Source organism: Strongylocentrotus purpuratus, unplaced genomic scaffold (genome assembly GCF_000002235.5).
Source record: "Strongylocentrotus purpuratus isolate Spur 01 unplaced genomic scaffold, Spur_5.0 spur5_scaffold_18, whole genome shotgun sequence".
In the NCBI taxonomy this organism is placed as follows: domain Eukaryota; kingdom Metazoa; phylum Echinodermata; class Echinoidea; order Camarodonta; family Strongylocentrotidae; genus Strongylocentrotus; species Strongylocentrotus purpuratus.
The window spans coordinates 3858176-3885513 of record NW_022145603.1 but is presented as its reverse complement, the minus strand read 5'-3'; the positions used below and the strand labels follow the sequence as shown (position 1 = coordinate 3885513).

The 27338-nt window shown below is 36.2% G+C and overlaps 1 protein-coding gene across 1 annotated transcript; it reads left to right on the top strand.

The window, feature by feature from the left end:
* The first annotated feature begins 368 nt into the window (after positions 1 to 368).
* On the top strand, positions 369 to 5445 carry LOC115918175. Its single transcript, XM_030989065.1, has 3 exons — positions 369 to 1371; positions 1774 to 1960; positions 4228 to 5445. The coding sequence occupies exons 1-3, from the start codon at positions 1026 to 1028 to the stop codon at positions 4622 to 4624; spliced, it is 930 nt and encodes a 309-aa protein (XP_030844925.1). The 5' UTR covers positions 369 to 1025; the 3' UTR covers positions 4625 to 5445.
* Positions 5446 to 27338: the final 21893 nt, after the last annotated feature.

Sequence of the window (27338 nt, the reverse complement as noted above, 5' to 3'; positions counted from 1 at the left end):
ATCTATCCCCACCCTGTCCACGAATTCACTTTGAATTGCACTTTGCATTTTGGGTATTTCATCCCCCCAATCGGGATCAACTTCAGTCTCCTCAACCTCACTGACATCATCTTCGACATCAATGACTTCATCGTCATCAACACCGACTTCAAAGCAGGCACCTACTGGGGCATTCACGGGTCTACTATAGTATTGCTTCAACAGATTGATATGACACGTCTTAGCACTGCCACGAACATCTACGACATAATCGTAGTCAAATTATCAAGCACACTAGAATGTATCTCCCAATGAGCCTACAATTAATTCAACCATGCGAAACACCGGTCCGCTTCACACCAGACAATTAACCCCTAGTGCCTTCTAACAATGACATTTTCCATCGGAGCTTTGACCCCACTTTGCATAATGTATGCAAGAGTTGCGTGGCGGGAAGGTTGAATAAGAGTAGGGCGTTGGTCATTGACTGCTATCTAACGAGGCAGTGCGGACCACCCGATTTTGCTCCAGCAAGGGATTGTGACAGATAGTGTTTCCTTGTGTGGTGTTAGAGTCGGATTGTAATGGAAGGTGTTTCAAGCAATATTGAGCAGCCAGTAGTCAGAGGACAAGAAGGTGAGCCTGTATCTTTAGATGCTCTGACCAATGCAATAAATGTGGCCGTAGCAGGGGCTTTAACGCAAGCGATTGGAGGTATCCATAGTTATGTTGATAATCAACTTGAATCGCAAAAGAAGGCAAACGAAAAGGCTACTTTTGACATACAAAAGCTCAAAGCAAAAAAAAAATACAGTTCAGGTTCAAGGGGAATGAGGAGCAGGTAAACTTTAATTGCTCCATTTTAGATCAATTACAGGAAGTCAAGAAATCACTTCCTTTGGGGAGCAGTGCTGCTCCAATACTTGACAAAGCTGAAGAAGATCTAAGGCAAAGAAACAAGTTGGTGAAGCTTGCAGATAAGTCTGAAGCGGGGTGGTTGGCGGTTGATGAGTATCTGGCGGATGATTTAGCAGAGGATAGTGAAGATGATAAAAAGATCCGTTCTGCCCAAGCCAGGGCAGCAGCCAGGAAGAAGAAGACCGGTCTCAAATCTGTTCCTAAACCCAAGCCTTATCAGGCGAGGAGACCTATGGCTTCTCCTGCCAATCCGGCTTATATGCCCAGTTATGCTAATAATTTTCGTGGCCCAATCCGCCATAATACCCCTTACACGAGACCATTCAATCCCACCTATCAGTCAGGCCCCAAGTCATCTGATTTCTGCTTCGCATGTGGGAAGACGGGTCATTGGAGACGGAATTGCCCTGGTTATAGCCCCAAGTTGTCGAAAGACGGTCAGTAATGGAATTAACGTTGGAGAGCAGAATAAAGGTAAATATTATCGGTTTCGAGTATTGGCTATATTTGCAGTATTATGATACCCCTTTTATACAAATAAAAGGTTTACAGAATTGTTATTGGTTTTATAAATTTGGAACAGAATGAAGTGATAGGTTGTATAACGTTCACTTGTTATATGAATTGGTTAAAATTTTATCCAATTGCTTATGTTTAGTAAATGAGTAAAGGGATGATGTAATATCACGGTATCGGTAGGCAGTCTTTGAAAGAGTGAGACATGAGAGGAAAGATAGGATTGTGAATTTTGCAAATTTCATGTTCTAGAATGAAAATGGTGATTGACTATACTGAGATTCCATTGTCGCCTACATAAATAAGATGTTTAGATGTTGTGGTGAATTAAAATTGTGGTTTCACTAATTTTATGCGCAGAACCCCGAGATTTTCGTAAGATGAGACATGCTGGCCCTAGTGTATCAGCCTCGGATATTCCCAATTTTCCTACCACAAATCTAATTAGTACGGATGCAGACGCGATGATGATGGAACCAGAAGTAGCCCCGGATTTAAGCAAAGTGGAGGTGTTGCCTAAAAAACTGGACAGGAATCAACCAGATAGGTACGATCCTGAGTTTTTTTATTAATAATTTTCATGAATATGAACAAGGAATTTCAGAGCCATTAGTAAAAGGAAGGCTCAAAGCATCTGTTGAATTTTGGTGTGCTATTGGTGCGGAACCAGAGATTGTTAGTATTGTTTGCGAAGGGTACAAATTACCTTTTGTAAATACACCACCTTCAGCTTGTTTCAAGAACAACAAATCTGCAATTAAGTATAATGATTTTGTTTTGGAAGCTGTGAATGAACTTTTGGCTAAGAACCTTATTGTAGAATGTAAAACTAAACCTTGTGTAATGAATCCCTTATCAGTTTCAGTTCAGAGCTCTGGTAAGCTAAGACTTATTTTGGATCTTAGGTATGTAAACCAATTCTTGTGGAAACAAAAGGTCAAGTTTGAGGATTGGAATATTGCTCTTGAATTTTTCCAACAAGGTGACTTTATGTTCAGTTTTGACCTTAAGTCTGGATACCATCATTTTGATATTTTTAAGGAACATTGTAAATATCTAAGCTTTAGTTGGGAGATCAGAAAGGTAGTTAAATACTTTTCTTTCCAGGTTTTGCCGTTTGGTCTATCGACAGCTCCGTATATATTCACTAAATGTATCCGACCTCTTGTCAGACATTGGAGGAAGAAAGGGTATTTTATTATTGTTTTCCTTGATGACGGTTGGTGTAGATGTGATTCTTTGCGTTCATGCAAGTTAGTATCAAGTAGTGTCAAAGATGATTTGTTAGCCGCAGGATTTGTGCCTAATATTGAGAAGTCTGTTTGGACCCCCACAACCAAGTTGAATTGGTTGGGTATGATTTGGGATTCAGAGGCAGGAGCTATTAGAGTAATTGAACGCCGAATATCTGATATTTTTGAATGTATTGATAGGCTGTCTTTGAAATTTCCATTGGTTTCAGCCAGAGAATTAGCCTCTCTTGCAGGTAAAGTTATGTCCTTGTATCCAGTTGTAGGGAATGTTTCGCAACTGAGAACTAGATTTATGTACATGGAGGTGACAAAACGCCTACATTGGGACAAGGTTTATAAGTTAGCCGTTGGCAGTTCTGTATTCAAAGAAGTTTTCTTTTGGAAAGAAAATCTAAATAGATTAAATAACAGAATTTTGTTTGAGTATTCGACACCTCAAGTGTTACTGTTTTCGGATGCTAGCAACATTGGATGTGGCGCCTGGACGGCTCAGTGTGGAGAACTGAATTTTTTCCAGAATTGGAAGTGTGATGAAATTGGTAAAAGTTCAACATGGAGAGAACTCAAAGGAGTTTCATTGGCAATAGAAGCATTCTCGCCAAGTTTAAAAGGAAAGAAGGTCAAGGTGTTTACTGACAACACTGGTGTAGAGGTCATTATGAGAAAAGGCAGTATGAAGGCCGATTTGCATGATTTAGCATTGCGTATTGCTGATTTTTGTAACAGTCTACCCTTAGAAGTTTCTGTGCAATGGGTCCCGAGAGATGAGAATGTAGAGGCAGATATCCTGAGTAGACAAGAAGACTTCGATGATTGGGGTGTTACTGTAGAGTTTTTTAAGTTCGTTGATACTAAATGGGGCTCGCACACAGTAGATAGATTTGCTGATGAGTTCAATCATAAATTGCCGGTTTTTAATTCTAAATTCTGGTGTCCTTCTACTACTCAAGTAGATGCGTTTTCTGGTGATTGGAGTAAGGAGAGGAATTGGCTGATCCCCCCTATCTCCCTGGTGGGAAGGGCGATCAAACATGTTAAAGTTTGCCGGGCTTTAGCGACTTTGATTGTGCCATCATGGCCGTCTGCCCCATTTTGGCCTCTTTTGTTTTCATCAAACAGTAGTTTCAGTAACCTGGTGGTTGAGGTCATGAGATTTTCTGATCCAAAGCATATCTTTGTTCAAGGTCGTAACCCTAATTCTATTTTTGGGACTTCCAAGATGACAAGTGAGGTCTTATGCCTGAGGTTGGATGGAAGAAATTCTAGGGTTCCTTAAGTTCTAAGTGGAATCTCAGGAGGTAAAAGTGGTTTGAGATTGGAAACAGAGATAATAGTATATACATGAATGTGATATTGTTATGGGATAACAGGATTGATTGTGCAGCATTGCATTTAAGAGAGTTATAAACCCGCATGGTATTCTCTCCAGTTTATAGTAGGTTGGTCATGTGGATGACTAATTTTGAGTGTTTTCAATTATATTTAACCGTTTGGTTTGATGAACTCAAGTTTTTCGTATGAGAACAACATTTTCAATTTTTCTCTGTATATTGAATTGGAGGATAACAAGTGACCATAAATCATTGCAGGAAGTGTTGATGGCATCTAGAGCTACTAGCACTGTTGCGAAATACAGGAAAGCGTTTGAAGATGGGAAGTCATGGTGTGCTATAAACTGTGTGTGTGAGTTACCGGCGCAAAAGGCGGATATCGCAAGGTATTATATGAGCATGTATAATAATGATGCACCTTATTCAAGGATTGAAGGAGCACATTTTGGTATTAAATGGGTTCTTGACTGCTCGCCAGTAACCGAGGTGAATCCCTGTAATTCAAGATTTTTGCATCTACTTCTTGCAGGCTTGAAAAGAATTCTAGCTCATCCAAAATGTAAGAAGGAACGTATAACTCCAGACATTCTGAATAAACTTGTCAGTATGGTTGTTCTAATTGTTTAAAGGAAGCCAGATTGTGTTCTATGACACTGTTAGCTTATGCAGGCTTTTTTAGGCACGCTGAGCTAGTGGAGCTCAGAGAGTGTGATATTTCTGTACATACTTCACATGTCAAATGTTTCATTCAGCATAGTAAAACTGACCAATATAGAGAAGGTGCCTGGGTGATTATTGCTGCAACAGGTAAACCTACCTGTCCAGTTGCCATGTTGAATAAATATATGCTATTAGGTGACATCATTCCAGGTTCTTCAGAGGAATACCTTTTCCGCCCATTGACGCTCAAGAAATCCTTGAAGAAATATGTTTTGAGAGGGGGCAAATTGTCGTATACAACATGCCGTGATCTTTTTAAGGCTGCCTTATCGTCAATAGGGTTAGATTCATCGTACTTTGGCTTGCATAGCCTTAGGGCAGGTGGTGCCTCTGCGGCAGCTGCCTTAGGTATATCTGATCGTCTTTTCAAGAAACATGGAAGGTGGAAATCTGATTCTGCTAAGGATGGTTATGTAAAAGAATCGCTTAAGAACCAGCTCAGTGTATCTCTTAATATTGGTATCTAGCTGAGTCTGAGAAGGTATAGTAGGAATTCACAATTTCCTAATGTTATTATGTTAAAGTCTTAAAGTGGATGATGCGCCAGTGTGCAGGTTTGTAAATATGGTTGAACTATTGTAATGTTCAATGGATTGTTAAGTAATTTGACAGTTATGCTATGAATTGTATTAACGGATTTCGGATGGACTGATATGACTATGGACTACTGTAACCTGTGATCTTTTGGATTCAGTTAGGATAATAAACTAATATGATGTGTTTGCAAATTATAGTGTCTGTCCCGTTCTTTAAACCTTGAAATGGGGGGAAACATAGCGGAGGTGTCCGCAGCCGTCCTAGATGAGCGGTGCTCCCCTAAGTGTTTGGAAAGTAATTGTATATGTTTTCTTTAGCAGGTGGGTGAAAGCGCGATGGAAAATAATTTATTTTCGTTTGAACAGCGTGAATTAGAAAATAATGACATTTTCCATCGGAGCTTTGACCCCACTTTGCATAATGTATGCAAGAGTTGCGTGGCGGGAAGGTTGAATAAGAGTAGGGCGTTGGTCATTGACTGCTATCTAACGAGGCAGTGCGGACCACCCGATTTTAAAAATTCTAAAAGAATTTTTTCTTCTTTACAGATTCTTTAGGAAAGTTGAATTTCTTGCTTATGTTCTGCATGACTAGATGGTGCCAGGGCTTCGCAACTTTGCCTTAACAGGAGATGTGTGACAATTGCCTTAGTTTGCTTACAAGTTTGGCTCGACAGGTGGAGTAGTTCAATAGATTATGCTTAAAATGTTGGCTTGACAGGTGTAAGAACGCACATTGACGAAAAGAGGTGTTCTTTTCATATGCATAATTTTGCATACGTAAGTATTTGAGAAGGTGTGTATCAAATTTCATTATCCAAGTTAACCCGTGTGTAGTGTTACTTGGTGCCAGTAAACGAGGTGTCCGCAGCCGTCCTAGATGAGCGGTGCTCCCCTAAGTGTTTGGAAAGTAATTGTATATGTTTTCTTTAGCAGGTGGGTGAAAGCGCGATGGAAAATAATTTATTTTCGTTTGAACAGCGTGAATTAGAAAATAAGCACACTAGAATTTCTCCTAACGAGAACCCAAAATTCAACCATGCGAAACACCGGTCAACTTCACAACATGAACATTCAAAGCCTACAGTAGTTCAAACCTGGAATCTCTAATCGAGCAAAAATACCATGCATAATGCACAACCCGCCTAAGCACTACCCTAGTCTATAGGCGCGTTACCAATGGCTTAACCTTGGGGAGAATCCACTAAACTCTTGACATTATCGCTTTTATCAACCTAGCATTGATAATTTCTTTTAACCTATATTTCAACCCCAAACATCAATTAAACATCAAATTCGTATGCGGGGAAAAGAGGGGAAGAAATATCCAATTCCCTTCTTGAAATTATTTATAAGTAGCAATGTCTCGGTGGGACCTCCAAATTGTCACGTGAGAGACTTTTTTGTATTTTTTATTATTGCTACGGACACACAAAATAAAGGGAAATAGAGCTTGTTAATTAAAGTTAAATTGTAACGTTTAATTTCCAATCATTTCTCCTGTTTCACACACTTTGTTTTGGTTTCAGTAATAATACAGTATGTAATTAGACTTATCTTTAACAAAATAATTCTGGATGGGTAGTTCCCCGTCTGACATCGACGCCGGTCACAGCTCGTGTCGTCCACTTGGCCCTGGCCTCCGCAGACAGCGTCTCTGCTCCACTTGGCCCCGGTAGTCGCCCCAGATTCTTGACCTCCGCAGACTGAGATACGATGGTGTGCGTCCCGATCCCAGACAAGAGCTAGCCCCCGACGAAAGCTATGGAGAACCGGGTGGCAGTTGAGCTAGCCTCTCGTCCCGACGTGGAATTACCCTCAGATATTGACTTTAATTGCCGACTTCTAACATGACGTTAAGTCTATTATAGCTTAGGTGGTTCTCCTCGATTGCAGAAAATCCACCTCTTAATATACCCTACGGTTACTAAGTAAATTCTAAAAACACGACTACAAATATTTGGAGAGGAAATGATCTTACAAAGAAAAATACTTGTATTGAAAAGAGGCTTCCTAAATGTGTGCTAAACAACAGATAAAAGATGTACACTGAATTAATGACTTCCCTAGGCCTATTCATAGGGAACAATACATCTTGGCCTGAAAAGAAAACATCTAACCTTAACATCTTCACCTGACCTTAACAAAGAACACTCCAGACCAAAGAGCGAAACAAATAAATTTCTTTCCTGACACATTGGTAAATGCATGAATGTAGTTCGGTCTTTACCTTTGAGGGTTTTCACTTATTTCCCGAATTACATTAGGATACATATGTATATGTGGAATCTAGTAAAGGATGAGAGACCTGAATATCAGGTAAAGTGTCATAAATAGAAGCCAAAATATTGTTTTCTATTGATCACTTGAGTTATATGTCTGTCTGAATGTTCTCGTATATTCTTGAAGCAAGCATTGTTTGTATCAAAGTGGAACGAAAGATACCCTCATTTGGACATGCTTACACTTCAAATATTTTTCCGTTGTAATTCTACTCTAAAGAATCTATTTGACATTTCGACAAACATGTTTTTTGAGCTTTAAAGCACCCACACTCCTTGGGTTACTATTAGTGATCATCAAAGGATTCTTTTTGTTGTTGTAAAACCTTCCAGCGTGAACATCATTACAAATGATTTCAATCGAGGTACGTTTCCTTTCAAAACGTTCCTTTCAAACGTGCTCTTATTTCTCCTTTTACTCTTGTTACAATCTCAACCGTATGACATATCTTATTCTTATTCACCTACGATACCGTGACATGATATAAAGAGTGTGCCAGTCCGTAAAGCATGGTATGACTAATGGGTATATCCCGCCCCCCCCCCACTCAGGTTTCAAAATGACCGCATGCGTGTTCCCAAAATGTCCTTTTCGTAACAAAAGAAAAAGGTCGAGCCGTATTGACTTTACACACCGGACTTTTGCTGAAAAGGGGGGGGGGGGGGGTGCGGAAAAAGGCTCGTATACAAAAGAAAAAGGTCGAGCCGTATTGACTTTACACACCGGACTTTTGCTGAAAAGGGGGGGTCGGTTGGAACACGCATATGCGTACCCTAAATAACACTGAGTGGGGGGGGGGGGGCCGGGGGAATATGACGTAGAATTGTGTGGTTTCGAGGCAAATTCAGTCTTTTTTTCTCTTTTACTCGTTTTTGTGTTAAAAAATGAGTAAACCCATATCGTTTACATAAAACATAAACTAATAACAAGAAGAAACTAAACTATATACACAACTAGTTCCATAACACAATGTTTGTAATTTTAATAGAGAAGAAGATTCGTTAGGCTGTGAGCAAGTTTAATTGTAGAATCTTCAAATGTCGGGAGAAGATTTGGTCTTTAACAGTAGCTGGTGACCGGACAGGCTAGGTACTATCAAAGCTATCTATACACATGTAGATGTATATAGATGGCTCTGGGTACTATCAGTGCCATTGATTAAGAGAGTTTGTGTCACATCATGGCGTATATTCTTTTTTGTTCGTGCTTGCCCAACAAAGCAGTAGTCGCCATTTTGTGACCAACTCGAACCGGGTTGGCCAAACTCTGTGTATAGACGGCTGTGGGTACTATATACATGTAGTGCCACACGTCATGCCCTGGGCAATAACGGCTTTGGGGCGTGGCGGTAACTGCAGCTAAATTTCTGTAAAAGCTTGATCGAGATGGAAGGCGGTATTCAGGATTTTGTTTGCTCAAATAATTTGTCTTGATGAATAAATTTTTGACAAGTGTTTCGAGAAAGTGACCCCATCTTCCTGTTCCAAATGTAATCATTGATGTAACTTCATAAAGCATGAGTTCATGACATGACAAAGAGGACGAGGTATTGAGTTGTACTGAAAGAAACAAGGTTATGGTCATTCATCTATCCGATGGTTATTGACACATTTAGTCAGTCATGTCCGTTCTCATTTGCATTATGTAGAACTGTGATAGGCTAATGTAGCTTTACAAAGCTGACCACAATCCAAAGGAAATATTTTATGGGGGCAGTTTTTAAAAAAGAGCGCTGTCTCTTTGTTAATTTAGTTGTCGGTGAACTGTATTTGAACATGTTCTGTGAAACAATAATAAGACAATGATTGAAAGACGTTCAAAATCCTCTAGTTTTCAAGGCAGGGACCAATTTGTTTCTATTGAATGCTAAAATATAAAAAATTAAAAAAAAATGGATAAAGATGAAGGGGAAATTATGTGAAAGATAATTGTATTTGTCATTTAAATATCTTTCCCTCAGATAAGCTTTAACAGAAGAACCCAACTCATGAAACTTATTGTTGACATTGCGGCAAATGTTAAAAATACAAAATGATATGGACACCTAAATTTCGCACATAAATTGACAGGTATCCATGTACGTTTATTTGTAAACATGATGGCATCATTTCACAGTAATCTTGAAACTTGTTTTCCTTAATATATGTACATAATGGAAATATATAACAGGTATATGAGTACAATTATGGAATAATGGAGATAATTTTGAATTGTTTTGAAGAGGATATTTAACAATTTTAAATACAATGTACGGGAGAGATTCATTTCTTGGATGGATCAAGGTGGACACAGAAAAGCGGTGTCATTGAAATATCTGTAATAATGTGGGGATGTCAAGCAAAGTTTGGAAACAAGTTTTGCAATAGGAACAAAGTTTCCAAAGTCAGTAAATTTACAAAGATGTCGGGAAAAACTCTGAACGGGCTGTCAGGCTTTTGTATGGTGGGGTGGGGGGGGGGGGGGGGGGGGGGGGGTGGGGGAAGGGTGGTGGAGAGTAGATTTAAAAACTTGATCATATAACACTTTTCCAGGTGATCATGAATCCTTGTTCAGAAGATCTAAATGGTCAACATGAGTGGAGTTATAATTTGTATATAATATCTCTACATGATTTTCCTTTTTACCACGAAAGATGAACGCCGATGGAGCAAGATGACAACTTGAGGAAACGAAGGTAGGGTAGCAAAATAGTAGGATGTTTTGGAGATATACATGGTTATGAAAGTTTCCGTCAACTGATGTCGAAATCGCGCAGAGGGGTGCGGCGCGGTGTGCAGCCTACATCAAATTCTGTAGAACTTTGCAGGAATTATGAATTTGTCATGTATGTGTTCTTTGCAAATAAATTAGTTCAATATAAATGAAGCAATATGAATAAAGATTTTCTTAAATATAACAAAAGTAAAATGTGAAGGTGCTGCTTCAAATCTCATGATAAACCAAGTTGTTATATTTACATATTATGCACCATGTCATTCTATAGAATGACATGGTGCATTTTGTTTACTCCTAGATCTTATCATGTTTATTATGAGGGTCTTGTATGAGTGGAGGTCTGTAGCTATACTATATTACCATGTCACAATTTGGCATACTGCCCTCTTCTAATTTTTAGTTTGAGAAAAAAAAAATGTCGATGTAATTTAATCCTTCCAACCATATAAGACTCGTTTCCAAAAAATATAAAACCATCACACCTTTACCGAGCGAAAGTTTTTGGTGAGATGATTTAGTTTGAGAACTGTGTCGCATAATAGTCTCCGTCAAGGTCCACGCACCATGTAAAAGGCAATTGTCTGTAAAAATTCAGGTTTTCTCAATCTATTCAACATCAGTTTAACCGCTACAAACCCTCTTGGGTTCACGTAAAGCATACCATTGGTAAATGCATGAATGTAGTTCGGTCTTTACCTTTGAGGGTTTTCAGTTATTTCCTGAATTACTTTAGGATACATATGTATATGTGGAATCTAGTAAAGGATGAGAGACCTGAATATCAGGTAAAGTGTCATAAATAGAAGCCAAAATATTGTTTTCTATTGATCACTTGAGTTATATGTCTGTCTGAATGTTCTCGTATATTCTTGAAGCAAGCATTGTTTGTATCAAAGTGGAACGAAAGATACCCTCATTTAGACATGCTTACACTTCAAATATTTTTCCGTTGTAATTCTACTCTAAATAATCTATTTAACATTTCGACAAACATGTTTTTGAGCTTTAAAGCACCCAAACTCCTTGGGTTACTATTAGTGATCATCAACAGATTTTTTTATTTTTGTTGTTGTAAAACCTTCCAGGGTGAACATCATTACAAATGATTTCAATCGAGGTACGTTTCCTTTCAAAACGTTCCTTTCAAACGTGCTCTTATTTCTCCTTTTACTCTTGTTACAATCTCAACCGTATGACATATCTTATTCTTATTCACCTACGATACCGTGACATGATATAAAGAGTGTGCCAGTCCGTATAGCATGGTATGACTAATGGGGATATGACATAGATGTGTATGGTTTCGAGGCAAATTCAGTCTTTTTTCTCTTTTACTCTTTTTTGTGTTAAAACATGAGTAAACCCATATCGTTTACATAAAACATAAACTAAGAACAAGAAGAAACTAAACTATATACACAACTAGTTCCATAACACAACGTTTGTAATTTTAATAGAGAAGAAGATTCGTTAGGCTGTGAGCAAGTTTAATCGTAGAATCTTCAAAAGTCGGGAGAAGATTTGGTCTTTAACGGTAGCCGGTGACCGGACAGGCTAGGTACTATCAGAGCTATCTATACACATGTAGATGTATATAGATGGCTCTGGGTACTATCAGTGCCATTGATTAAGAGAGTTTGTGTCACATCATGGCGTATATTCTTTTTTGTTCGTGCTTGCCCAACAAAGCAGTAGTCGCCATTTTGTGACCAACTCGAACCGGGTTGTCCAAACTCTGTGTATAGACGGCTGTGGGTACTATATACATGTAGTGCCACACGTCAAGCCCTGGGCAATAACGGCTTTAGGGCGTGGGGGTAACTGCAGCTAAATTTCTGTAAAAGCTTGATCGAGATGGAAGGCGGTTTTCAGGATTTTGTTTCCTCAAATAATTTGTCTTGATGAATAAATTTTTGACAAGCGTTTCGAGAAAGTGGCCCCATCTTCCTGTTCCAAATGTAATCATTGATGTAACTTCATAAAGCATGCGTTCATGACATGACAAAGAGGACGAGGTATTGAGTTGTACTGAAAGAAACAAGGTTATGGTCATTCATCTATACGATGGTTATTGACACATTTAGTCAGTCATGTCCGTTCTCATTTGCATTATGTAGAACTGTGATGGGCTAATGTAGCTTTACAAAGCTGAGCACAATGTAAAGGAAATATTTCATGGGGGCAGTTTTTAAAAAATAGCGCTGTCTCTTTTTTAATTTAGTTGTCGGTGAACTGTATTTGAACATGTTCTGTGAAACAATAATAAGACAATGATTGAAAGACGTTCAAAATCCTCTAGTTTTCAAGGCAGGGACCAATTTGTTTCTATTGAATGCTAAAATATAAAACAAAAAAAACAGTGGATAAAGATGAAGGGGAAATTATGTGAAAGATAATTGTATTTTTCATTTAAATATCTTTCCCTCAGATAAGCTTTAACAGAAGAACCCAACTCATGGAACTTATTGTTAACATTGCGGCAAATGTTAAAAATACAAAATGATATGGACACCTGAATTTCACACATAAATTGACAGGTATCCATGTACGTTTATTTGTAAACATGATGGAATCATTTCACAGTGATCTTGAAACTTGTTTTCCTTAACATATGCACACAATGAAAAGATATAACAGGTATATGAGTACAATTATGGAATAATGGAGATAATTTTGAATTGTTTTGAAGAGGATATTAAACACTTTTAAATACAATGTACGGGAGAGATTCATTTCTTGGATGGATCAAGGTGGACACAGAAAAGCGGTGTCATTGAAATATCTGTAATAATGTGGGGATGTCAAGCAAAGTTTGGAAACAAGTTTGCCAATAGGAACAAAGTTTCCAAAGTCAGTAAATTTACAAAGATGTCGGGAAAAACTCTGAACGGGCTGTCAGGCTTTTGTATGGTGGGGGGGGGGGGGGGGGGGGGGAAGGGTGGTGGAGAGTAGATTTAAAAACTTGATCATATAACACTTTTTCCAGGTGATCATGAATCCTTGTTCAGAAGATCTAAATGGTCAACATGAGTGGAGTTATAATTTGTATATAATATCTCTACATGATTTTCCTTTTTACCACGAAAGATGAACGCCGATGGAGCAAGATGACAACTTGAGGAAACGAAGGTAGGGTAGCAAAATAGTAGGATGTTTTGGAGATAAACATGGTTATGAAAGTTTCCGTCAACTGATGTCGAAATCGCGCAGAGCGGTGCGGCGCGGTGTGCAGCCTACATCAAATTCTGTAGAACTTTGCAGGAATTATGAATTTGACATGTATGTGTTCTTTGCAAATAAATTAGTTCAATACAAATGAAGCAATATGAATAAAGATTTTCTTAAATAAAACAAAAGTAAAATGTGAAGGTGCTGCTTCAAATCTCATGATAAACCAAGTTGTTATATTTACATATTATGCACCATGTGACATGGTGCATTTTGTTAACTCCTAGATCTTATCATGTTTATTATGAGGGTCTTGTATGAGTGGAGGTCTGTAGCTATACTATATTACCATGTCACAATTTGGCATACTGCCCTCTTCTAATTTTTAGTTTGAGAAAAAAAAATGTCGATGTAATTTAATCCTTCCAACCATATAAGACTCGTTTCCAAAAAATGTAAAACCATCACACCTTTACCGAGCGAAAGTTTTTGGTGAGATGATTTAGTTTGAGAACTGTGTCGCATAATAGTCTCCGTCAAGGTCAACGCACCATGTAAATGGCAATTGTCTGTAAAAAAATCAGGTTTTCTCAATCTATTCAACATCAGTTTAACCGCTACAAACCCTCTTGGGTTCACGTAAAGCATACCATTGGTAAATGCATGAATGCAGTTCGGTCTTTACCTTTGAGGGTTTTCAGTTATTTCCTGAATTACTTTAGGATACATATGTATATGTGGAATCTAGTAAAGGATGAGAGACCTGAATATCAGGTAAAGTGTCATAAATAGAAGCCAAAATATTGTTTTCTATTGATCACTTGAGTTATATGTCTGTCTGAATGTTCTCGTATATTCTTGAAGCAAGCATTGTTTGTATCAAAGTGGAACGAAAGATACCCTCATTTGGACATGCTTACACTTCAAATATTTTTCCGTTGTAATTCTACTCTAAAGAATCTATTTGACATTTCGACAAACATGTTTTTGAGCTTTAAAGCACCCAAACTCCTTGGGTTACTATAAGTGATCATCAAAAGATTTTTTTATTTTATTGGAAAACCTTCCAGCGTGAACATCATTACAAATGATTTCAATCGAGGTACGTTTCCTTTCAAAACGTTCCTTTCAAACGTGCTCTTATTTCTCCTTTTACTCTTGTTACAATCTCAACCGTATGACATATCTTATTCTTATTCACCTACGATACCGTGACATGATATAAAGAGTGTGCCAGTCCGTATAGCATGGTATGACTAATGGGGATATGACATAGATGTGTATGGTTTCGAGGCAAATTCAGTCTTTTTTCTCTTTTACTCTTTTTTGTGTTAAAACATGAGTAAACCCATATCGTTTACATAAAACATAAACTAAGAACAAGAAGAAACTAAACTATATACACAACTAGTTCCATAACACAACGTTTGTAATTTTAATAGAGAAGAAGATTCGTTAGGCTGTGAGCAAGTTTAATCGTAGAATCTTCAAAAGTCGGGAGAAGATTTGGTCTTTAACGGTAGCCGGTGACCGAACAGGCTAGGTACTATCAGAGCCATCTATACACATGTAGATGTATATAGATGGCTCTGGGTACTATCAGTGCCATTGATTAAGAGAGTTTGTGTCACATCATGGCGTATATTCTTTTTTGTTCGTGCTTGCCCAACAAAGCAGTAGTCGCCATTTTGTGACCAACTCGAACCGGGTTGGCCAAACTCTGTGTATAGACGGCTGTGGGTACTATATACATGTAGTGCCACACGTCATGCCCTGGGCAATAACGGCTTTTAGGCGTTGGGGTAACTGCAGCTAAATTTCTGTAAAAGCTTGATCGAGATGGAAGGCGGTTTTCAGGATTTTGTTTCCTCAAATAATTTGTCTTGATGAATAAATTTTTGACAAGCGTTTCGAGAAAATGGCCCCATCTTCCTGTTCCAAATGTAATCATTGATGGAACTTCATAAAGCATGCGTTCATGACATGACAAAGAGGACGAGGTATTGAGTTGTACTGAGAGAAACAAGGTTATGGTCATTCATCTATACGATGGTTATTGACACATTTAGTCAGTCATGTCCGTTCTCATTTGCATTATGTAGAACTGTGATGGGCTAATGTAGCTTTACAAAGCTGAGCACAATGTAAAGGAAATATTTCATGGGGGCAGTTTTTAAAAAAGAGCGCTGTCTAGTTTTTAATTTAGTTGTCGGTGAACTGTATTTGAACATGTTGTGTGAAACAATAATAAGACAATGATTGAAAGACGTTCAAAATCCTCTAGTTTTCAAGGCAGGGACCAATTTGTTTCTATTGAATGCTAATATAAAAAAAAAAAAAAAAAAAAACAGTGGATAAAGATGAAGGGGAAATTATGTGAAAGATAATTGTATTTTTCATTTAAATATCTTTCCCTCAGATAAGCTTTAACAGAAGAACCCAACTCATGTTAACATTGCGGCAAATGTTAAAAATACAAAATTATATGGACACCTAAATTTCACACATAAATTGACAGGTATCCATGTACGTTTATTTGTAAACATGATGGAATCATTTCACAGTGATCTTGAAACTTGTTTTCCTTAACATATGCACACAATGAAAAGATATAACAGGTATATGAGTACAATTATGGAATAGATATGATAATTTTTGAATTTTTTTAAGAGGATATTACACACTTTTAAATAAAATTCATGGGAGAGAATCATTTCTTGGATGGACCAAGGTTGACACAGAAAAGCGGTGTCAATGAAATATCTGTAATAATGTGGGGATGTCAAGCAAAGTTTGGAAACAAGTTTGCCAATAGAAACACAGTTTCCAAAGTCAGTAAATTTACAAAGATGTCGGGAAAAACTCTGAACGGGCTGTCGGGCTTTTGTATGGGTGGGGGTGGGGGGGGGGGGAGAGGGGAGGGGTGGTGGAGAGTAGATTTAAAACCTTGATCATATAAGACTTTTTCCAGGTGATCATGAATTCTTGTTCAGAAGATCTAAATGGTCAACATGAGTGCAGTTATAATTTGTATGTAATATCTCTACATGATTTTCCTTTTTACCACGAAAGATGAACGCCGATGGAGCAAGATGACAACTTGAGGTGACGATGGAAGGGTAGCAAAATTATGCGATGTTTTGGAGATATACATGGTTATGAACATTTCCGTCAGCTGATGTCGAAATCGCGCAGAGTGGTTCGGCGCGGTGTGCAGCCTACATCAAATTCTGTAGAACTTTGCAGGAATTACGAATTTGTCATGTATGTGTTCTTTGCAAATAAATTAGTTCAATATAAATGAAGCAATATGAATAAAGATTTTTTAAATAAAACAAAAGTAAAATGTGAAGGTGCTGCTTCAAATCTCATGATAAACCAAGTTGTTATATTTACATATTATGCACCATGTCATTCTATAGAATGACATGGTGCATTTTGTTAACTCCTAGACCTTATCATGTTTATTATGAGGGTCTTGTATGAGTGGAGGTCTGTAGCTATACTATATTACCATGTCACAATTTGGCATACTGCCCTCTTCTAATTTTTAGTTTGAGAAAAAAAAATGTCGATGTAATTTAATCCTTCCAACCATATAAGACTCGTTTCCAAAAAATGTAAAACCATCACACCTTTACCGAGCGAAAGTTTTTGGTGATATGATTTAGTTTGAGAACTGTGTCGCATAATAGTCTCCGTCAAGGTCAACGCACCATGTAAATGGCAATTGTCTGTAAAAATTCAGGTTTTCTCAATCTATTCAACATCAGTTTAACCGCTACAAACCCTCTTGGGTTCACGTAAAGCATACCATTGGTAAATGCATGAATGCAGTTCGGTCTTTACCTTTGAGGGTTTTCAGTTATTTCCTGAATTACTTTAGGATACATATGTATATGTGGAATCTAGTAAAGGATGAGAGACCTGAATATCAGGTAAAGTGTCATAAATAGAAGCCAAAATATTGTTTTCTATTGATCACTTGAGTTATATGTCTGTCTGAATGTTCTCGTATATTCTTGAAGCAAGCATTGTTTGTATCAAAGTGGAACGAAAGATACCCTCATTTGGACATGCTTACACTTCAAATATTTTTCCGTTGTAATTCTACTCTAAAGAATCTATTTGACATTTCGACAAACATGTTTTTGAGCTTTAAAGCACCCACACTCCTTGGGTTACTATTAGTGATCAATACAAGATTATTATTTTTTTTTTTGTAAAACCTTCCAGCGTGAACATCATTACAAATGATTTCAATCGAGGTACGTTTCCTTTTAAAACGTTCCTTTCAAACGTGCTCTTATTTCTCCTTTTACTCTTGTTACAATCTCAACCGTATGACATATCTTATTCTTATTCACCTACGATACCGTGACATGATATAAAGAGTGTGCCAGTCCATATATCATGGTATGACTAATGGGGATATGACATAGATGTGTATGATTTCGAGGCAAATTCAGTCTTTTTTCTCTTTTACTCTTTTTTGTGTTAAAACATGAGTAAACCCATATCGTTTACATAAAACATAAACTAAGAACAAGAAGAAACAAAACTATATACACAACTAGTCCCATAACACAACGTTTGTAATTTTAATAGAGAAGAAGATTCGTTAGGCTGTGAGCAAGTTTAATCGTAGAATCTTCAAATGTCGGGAGAAGATTTGGTCTTTAACGGTAGCCGGTGACCGGACAGGCTAGGTACTATCAGAGCCATCTATACACATGTAGATGTATATAGATGGCTCTGGGTACTATCAGTGCCATTGATTAAGAGAGTTTGTGTCATATCATGGCGTATATTCTTTTTTGTTCGTGATTGCCCAACAAAGCAGTAGTCGCCATTTTGTGACCAACTCGAACCGGGTTGGCCAAACTCTGTGTATAGACGGCTGTGGGTACTATATACATGTAGTGCCACACGTCATGTCCTGGGCAATAACGGCTTTAGGACGTGTCGGTAACTGCAGCTAAATTTCTGTAAAAGCTTGATCGAGATGGAAGGCGGTTTTCAGGAGTTTGTTTCCTCAAATAATTTGTCTTGATGAATAAATTTTTGACAAGCGTTTCGAGAAAGTGGCCCCATCTTCCTGTTCCAAATGTAATCATTGATGTAACTTCATAAAGCATGCGTTCATGACATGACAAAGAGGACGAGGTATTGAGTTGTACTGAAAGAAACAAGGTTATGGTCATTCATCTATACGATGGTTATTGACACATTTAGTCAGTCATGTCCGTTCTCATTTGCATTATGTAGAACTGTGATGGGCTAATGTAGCTTTACAAAGCTGAGCACAATGTAAAGGAAATATTTCATGGGGGCAGTTTTTAAAAAAAGAGCGCTGTCTCTTTTTTAATTTAGTTGTCGGTGAACTGTATTTGAACATGTTGTGTGAAACAATAATAAGACAATGATTGAAAGACGTTCAAAATCCTCTAGTTTTCAAGGCAGGGACCAATTTGTTTCTATTGAATGCTAATATATATTACATTTTTAAAAAAAAAAACAGTGGATAAAGATGAAGGGGAAATTATGTGAAAGATAATTGTATTTTTCATTTAAATATCTTTCCCTCAGATAAGCTTTAACAGAAGAACCCAACTCATGGAACTTATTGTTAACATTGCGGCAAATGTTAAAAATACAAAATGATATGGACACCTGAATTTCACACATAAATTGACAGGTATCCATGTACGTTTATTTGTAAACATGATGGAATCATTTCACAGTGATCTTGAAACTTGTTTTCCTTAACATATGCACACAATGAAAAGATATAACAGGTATATGAGTACAATTATGGAATAGATATGATAATTTTTGAATTGCTTTTAAGAGGATATTACACACTTTTAAATAAAATTCATGGGAGAGAATCATTTCTTGGATGGACCAAGGTGGACACAGAAAAGCGGTGTCAATGAAATATCTGTAATAATGTGGGGATGTCAAGCAAAGTTTGGAAACAAGTTTGCCAATAGAAACACAGTTTCCAAAGTCAGTAAATTTACAAAGATGTCGGGAAAAACTCTGAACGGGCTGTCGGGCTTTTGTATGGGTGGGGTGGGGGGGGGGAGAGGGGAGGGGTGGTGGAGAGTAGATTTAAAACCTTGATCATATAAGACTTTTTCCAGGTGATCATGAATTCTTGTTCAGAAGATCTAAATGGTCAACATGAGTGCAGTTATAATTTGTATGTAATATCTCTACATGATTTTCCTTTTTTCCCACGAAAGATGAACGCCGATGGAGCAAGATGACAACTTGAGGTGACGAAGGTAGGGTAGCAAAATTATGGGATGTTTTGGAGATATACATGGTTATGAACATTTCCGTCAGCTGATGTCGAAATCGCGCAGAGCGGTTCGGCGCGGTGTGCAGCCTACATCAAATTCTGTAGAACTTTGCAGGAATTACGAATTTGTCATGTATGTATGTATTAGCTGAGAAGATCTTTATTCATTTGAACCGTCACTATCTCCCCACACTACAATAGACACAAATTGAGTGGGCCCATTTTTTTTTCATTTATCAGCAAACAATGTAAGTTCCTTTTTTTTGCCTGTGTTCTCTCTTATGAAAACTCATTGTAAGTACATCAACAACAAAATCCTTTTCTAAAGAAATGTAAAGAACTAATCAAATTCAAATAATCATCTCTTATGCTACTACTTATGGAAACCTCCAATTTATATTTATATATGGGAAAGAGGGGGTGGAGGGGAAAGATGGTCCATCGTAGAGAAATGAATACGATTAGAATTTTGAAATAAAGCAAACGTGGTTTATCTCTACGACTCTGTCATCATGTTGACTTCATTTGTATCGTAAACCAATTGTTAATGGTGTTTGATCTACTGTGTTAACAAACCCGACCTGGATCTGAATTTATAGAACAAAGTACTTAAATACATTTGATGTTATTTGCAGCATGTAAATCACATTAGGACTTTAGAGTAATATGGAAAATGAATTTATATCAGAAATATTTCATAGACCAAAATTATGTGATTTGTTCTGTTCACTTGAATATCAAGATCGTTCAAGTTTTATTTAAGATATAAATTGTAATTAATAATGATACAATCTACATGTAGAATACAAGCAAATCCCATGTTGCCTCAACTTGTCGAGCTGTTAGATATGTTATACTCCATAGTTTTCCTTTATTGTGTAGTACTTTGTTTATTCTTGTCTAATACATGGAAGCGGTGAGCGATTTAGCTGTCGAAAACTCAAAAAGTGCTCTTGTAAGCTGGAAACAGGATCTCTGAAAAAAACCACGTTTAAAATACATGAGAAAACTGTCAAAATGACACCTCTAAAACACCATATCATAAAAAAGCTCGCGCAATTTTTTTTTCTCCCCAATTTGATACACTGAGTTTAGAACACCAACTTCATGTACCTTTTCCTTTTGGAGAACCTAGCTGTGTCTCATGGTCCATTTCATTGTCACCCCCAATGGCCTAATTTACTTTTAATGGATAATTTACTTGCCTAGCTTTTTCTCTTGTATATATCGTAAATATTTCTCTCCTGTTTCTTGTTTTACTCGAATTTGCTATTATCATTATTGTAAGTTCTTATTTTGCTGTAAGTTATCCTTACTTTTGTACTATCTATTTTCATGTTTTCTATGTATATAGGGACCCCTCTGTAAACCAGCATTGTTATGCTAACAACGCTAAGTAGGGCCATCCCTCCGTCTTCCTTTTTTATAAGTGTGTCTTTATGATTGTAAATATATATATGCTGATGTATTTTTTAAATGACGGAAATAAATTCAATACGATACAATGGTTGATGTATGCATACACGCTCTCATAGGGCAATGAACCCATGTCGGACTTGGGCACCAATTTTATTATGGTCCGTTATTTTCTGTATACACTTCTTAACTGTTAAACCACATGTACATAGTGCCAAGCAAAGTGTGTGTTTTTTTTTTTTATAGCTATACACAAACTATTATATCAGGTGATTGGTACACATTAATATCAGGGTTGGTAAAGTTCTCTATTCTTGAGATGAATTATCTGTTTGTAGCCAGAAAGGCGTTGACTTCTATACTTTCACACAGAGCTAATGAATGCCCTTCTGGCTCTGAATAAGCAATGCAGTTTCTGGAGAGATGTTACCTCGTATTCTTCACCCACCTATAGAAGGCTATGTTCTGGGTACAGGAAATAGTTGGTGGCGAGGGTTCTCTCGAATCTAGGTTTTACGTGAAAGGAATTACCTCTTCAAACTATCTCCTTTTGTTTAGTCTGTTTATGCACCTTGTACTTTAATAGCTCGATGGCTTCGTATAATAAATGCATACAACCTCTAAAGGTATATCCCACTTGCAGCCAACATTAAAATATGTAGATTCATTTTGCAGGAATCATGAATGTGTCACGTCTTATATGTGACATTTAAACGTTAGCAGTGTCCTATTATTCAAATTATGCAAGAAAACCTGTTTACTTTCTAAACTCCACTGTTAGAAACTATTGAGTGACTGACTTATTATTATTTTTTTTCTTTGGTAATAATGAGCTGTAACGTTGCATTATCATTTGTCTACATCAATTAATTACTTCATGTAGTGGCCAAAATTAAATTAATTGAATCTTTGCTCAGCACAAAACGTACGACAACTCGGTACAACGGTCTGAAAATCAGACTAATTCCAACATGATTACAATCACTAAAGTCTTCTTTATACAGGGTGGCTGTTTCGATAACGAGTAACTGTACATTGTGCTCAGTTGGTTATGACATAGCTCTGTTATTGTGTTGCTCCTGCTCAATAGACATTTTGAATAACTATTTTTAAATTCATAGTCATTTTCTAAAGCTCAGAATCGACATCCATTATGTTGTCACTCGAGACACATTTTTTTTTCCTCTTTACCTCTTCAGAGGAACTTTATTGTTCCATTTCAAAATACATACATATTATTTACAAAACAAGTCAAATGAAACATGAATTATATACAAGATCAACATAATATCTTAAAATGATCATTTTAACATTTCTAATACTTTCTTAACTTCCTCAATATCGAAGTATTTCATATTTTCTTTGTATTTCAAATAACATTTTAATGATGAAATAAAATTATTTATTAACCTCTTTGGATTGGTTGGTACTTCTCCAAAGTTCCGCTTTACGTAGTCTTTGTATATAACTAGTTGAGCATAATTTATTCAAAAATTAAGTAAAGTATATTTTCTGTTATCTATTTTATATCCAATCAATAACATTTTCATATCAATTTCAATTTCTATTTTAAAAATGAAATATATAATTCTTGAGATAATTTTCCAGAAAACTCTTAATTTCTTGCAACGAAATATAAAATGTTCAATAGTTTCTTTTTCACGACAAATTTCACATTCGTTAGACTGTACGATTTTCCATATAAAGAGATTGTCTTTAGATGGCAATATTCTATGAATTAATTTAAAATTATATTGTTTGATCTTATTGTCTCTTATGTTATTAAATTTGAACTGAAATACATCTTTTCAAACAAATGTTTCTGGTAGGCCTAAAATATTTTGCCAAAAATAGAAACCAATTTTTTCTTTTTTTCTTTCTAGCATTAAATTATAATAACTTTTCGCCATAGTAAATTCAACGTTTATAACATCTAAAGTTGTCTCAATGTACATTGTTTCATTGAGACTTGGAGCTTTGTTTAAACGTAAATTTTGTGACCAATATTTTGGGAATGCTTTTTTTAATTTTGACATTTTAAATAAAAACAACAGATTCTTTACATCAAAATGGTTATTGAATAGAGAGTTATCTATCCATGTACCTTGATTTATAACATGTTTGATTAGACAAATTCCCTTTTTTATCCACGACGGGAAATACAGAGGTTTTTTTATCAATTACAATATTACTATTATTCCACAGTATTTCATTGGGAATATCTTTTACTTCAAATTTATTTAAATATCGAATTTCTGACCATGTGCAAAGCAAATCCATATAAAACATTGGTAAATTTCCTTTTTTACATATCATTTTCATGTGTTTAATATGACAATTATACTGTAAACATAACGGCATCCCGCCAACTCTTTCAGTCCAAAATGAAAATAATGTCTTCCACATTGCATCATCTGCATTAAAAAACTTATATATCCAAGATAATCTAAGTGAATTAGCTTTCAAAATCAAATCAACCATACCAAGCCCCCCTTCTCTTTCTGACTTGATACAAACATTCCGTTTTACTTTTTCACGTTTAGAATTCCATATAAATGTATATATAGTCCTATGTAAAGCCTTGCATATATGAATAGGCATTGAGACATCTGTGCCTAAATAGACGAGCTGAGGAATTATCAAACATTTTATAATTATTATTTTTCCATAACAGGTCAGTCGTCTCATTTTCCACGTCTTAAGAATATTATTAATTTTTTCAACTTTCCCCTCCCAATTCATACTGCTAACATATTTATCATTTTTCCAACGTAAACACCTAAATGTTTAATTGGTTCTTCTGTAAATTCAATATCATATTTTGTCGTATCTAATTCTTTCATTTTCATTACTTTTGTTTTATTCCAATTAGTCTTTGGGCCTGCAAAATATTCAAAATCGTCTAACTCTTTCATAACATTATCTACTGATTCCATTGAATTAACAAATAATGTGGTATCATCTGCGAATTGTGTTATCTTTACTTCACTAACCTTCTGAACTTCTATATCTTTGGTTGTAATATTTATCCCTCTTATTGTATTGTTTTCTCGAATTTTATTTGCTAATATTTCTGCCACTCGAGACACATTAGCGTGACACCCTAAGTGACCCTATTTTCTATGATATTCCTTCACAATAATATAACAAGAATGAAAAAGCTCCTAAATAATATGCTATCGTTTCCAGAACTCAACTTTTTTTTAATAACTGATTAAAGAGGTCTATTTAAGGTTGAATCACAATCATTGTCATTTCTTATAAACAAAAAATCATTATCTGTTCATGTGAGGTGTATATAGAAAATGCTGTGACAAATATAATATTATTAAGGCTCTATATGATAAATTAAGATAATGAAGGTTAAAATAGTTGAATAGCTCTGTATAAAGTAATGTATGAGCTAAGTCAGATATTGAAGATGTTTCGTGTAAACAAGAAACCATGAATGCTTTTGAGGCACAGCTGTTTGGAGCTGGTCTTGATTTTGCCCTTACAATTAGATTAAACTTTTACAATCTGGGCCTTGTTCAGATATAATGAAAACCATAAAGTCTTAAGACGATTTAAGGTGTACTACGCTTCTCATTTTTGTTATAGATCTATTTAACATAAATTAGCTCAGTTATTACGCAGCAGCTTTTTTTTTGCAGAGGACTTCTACCTATATCTGAACTAGCCCTGAGTGTTGCTTTTATTATTCTTTCTTAATATCAGGGTTGGTGAAGTTCTCTATTCTTGAGATGAAATATCTGTTTGTAGCCAGAAAGGCGTTGACTTCTATACTTTTACACAGAGTTAATGAATGCCCTTCTGGCTCTGAATAAGCAATGCAGTTTCTGGAGAGATGTTACCTCGTATTCTTCACCCACCTGTAGAAGGTTATGTTTTGGTTACAGGAAATAGTTGGTGGCGAGGGTTCTCTCGAATCTAGGTTTTACGTGAAAGGAATTACCTCTTCAAACTATCTCCTTTTGTTTAGTCTGTTTATGCACCTTGTACTTTAATTGCTCGATGGCTTCGTATAATAAATACATACAACCTCTAAAGGTATATCCCACTTGCAGCCAACATTAAAATATGTAGATTCATTTTGCAGGAATCATGAATGTGTCACGTCTTATATGTGACATTTAAACGTTAGCAGTGTCATATTATTCAAATTATGCAAGGAAACCTGTTTACTTTCTAGACTCCACTGTTAGACACTATTGAGTGACTGACTTATTATTATTTTTCTTTGGTAATAATGAGCTGTAACGGTGCATTATCATTTGTCTACATCAATTAATCACTTCATGTAGTGGCCAAAATTAAATTAATTGAATCTTTGCTCAGCACAAAACGTAACACAACTCGGTACAACGGTCTGAAAATCAGACTAATTCCAATGTACATACATAGCCCATGATCATACCTACCCCAAAAAATAGTATCAGGCCCCAGTAAAGATATAACAAAATTGGATATATTTTGTTTAATGTCAAGTTTATAGGGTCCATATAAAGTGCCTATAAAAAAGTGTACCCTTTGTGACCTTCGATCATATTTTATTGTAAAGAAAAACTAATGCTCTTTCTAATGATACCGTTTTCATAACTCTTCTGCCATAAACAGCAGGCTTTTTCTAAATTATTGTTAAAATCCTCTTGTACTAAGATGTGTGTGTGTGTTATCTCACTCCCCCGAAATTGCTCAATTATTTACATGGACTCGTAGGCATTTAATACAAAATGTGTCAATATCAAAACACACATTTAATGAAATTACAAGCAAAATGTATAATATTCTTTTAGTTATGTTGATTACAATCTTGACTTCATTTGCATCCCTTGTTTAAGGTTACCTTCTTTTTGACTCGAGTGATACACAATGGATACAGTTTATTTTTGATGTTTAACACAAATGAAAGGCTGCTGTCAATTTCTTTGATGTTTATCAACATACGTGTTATTTCTTGCACTTGGGTTTAGTAAGATGTAGGCTTTTATTCCCTATTCGAGATAAACACCTTAATGTCCTTACGCATGTGAAATGGCGCAGCGGACAAGCGAGAAGAGAGAAATTAGATATCATGAGACAAGAAGTTAGTAGGCTGTGTAACATAATTAAAATTTATCCTGTGCATTGAAACAATGCTCTGTGAAAGCGTAGATACATTGCAACATAATAAACAATGAAGCCCTGCTTTTCAAGGAAACATTTCTTCTCAGATGTTCTCTCACACTTGCATAATAACAAAGATAACACTCACAGATTTGTTTTCACCTCTCCCCACAACTCAACCTTCTCTTAAAGCCCAACATGAGAACGAGGCGGTTTTGCAAACACTTTTAAAACACCCCGTTGCTCAGTCAACCACTTATATTTATTTTGTAAACCACTGTACGCTGTACTGAGTGGATACTCTCCCAGCTGGTATTATTTCATGTTAACATTGAGGAGGTATGGTAGATTCGAATTTCCCACAAAAAGTGATAATTTTCAGAGTTCATGTGAACACTGAAACTTTTGCAGATTGATATGAAAACAAAAAATCACATTTCTTAAAGTGGGAGCAGCTTAAGATTACTTAATATTTATTTTCTTCTCCACCGTGAGCCTGTTAAAAGTTTAACTCTATTTTGCGGCCTGGGGGTGTTTCACAAAGATCCTAAGTTGAACTTATCTCTAAGTTGGACTTAAAACATATGGAAAGCCGTTAGCATCTTTGAAAATGTTTTGTAAAAGTTTTTTTAAGAGGTATAAAATGTTGATTCAAATCAATCATAATTTTCTATTGTCAAGGAGATTTCATATTCTTGATCTGGAATTTATAAAAAGTCTAAAATACTTGAGTTTTCGCTTTGAACATATTTTATTTTAAGGCTACAAATGGCTATCCATAATATTTAAGTCCAACTTAGAGTTAAGTTCGACTTTGGATCTTTGTGAAACACCCCCCATTATGTTAATAACTTAATTATTTAGTATACTTTTCTTAAGTTGAGAATGTTAGCAGACATCCACTGAGTGAGTAGTATGTGTGTGTGGGCGGGGGGGGGGGGTGGCTGGGTGGGATAGTATGTGTGTGGGTGGGTGGGTAGAGTGTTTGTATGAGGGAGGGGGTAGGGAGGAGCAGGCATTGTTCCAGTAAAATTACCTCCAGATTCGTTTAAGTTTTGTTTTTATGTTAAAGAATACAATTTACAAT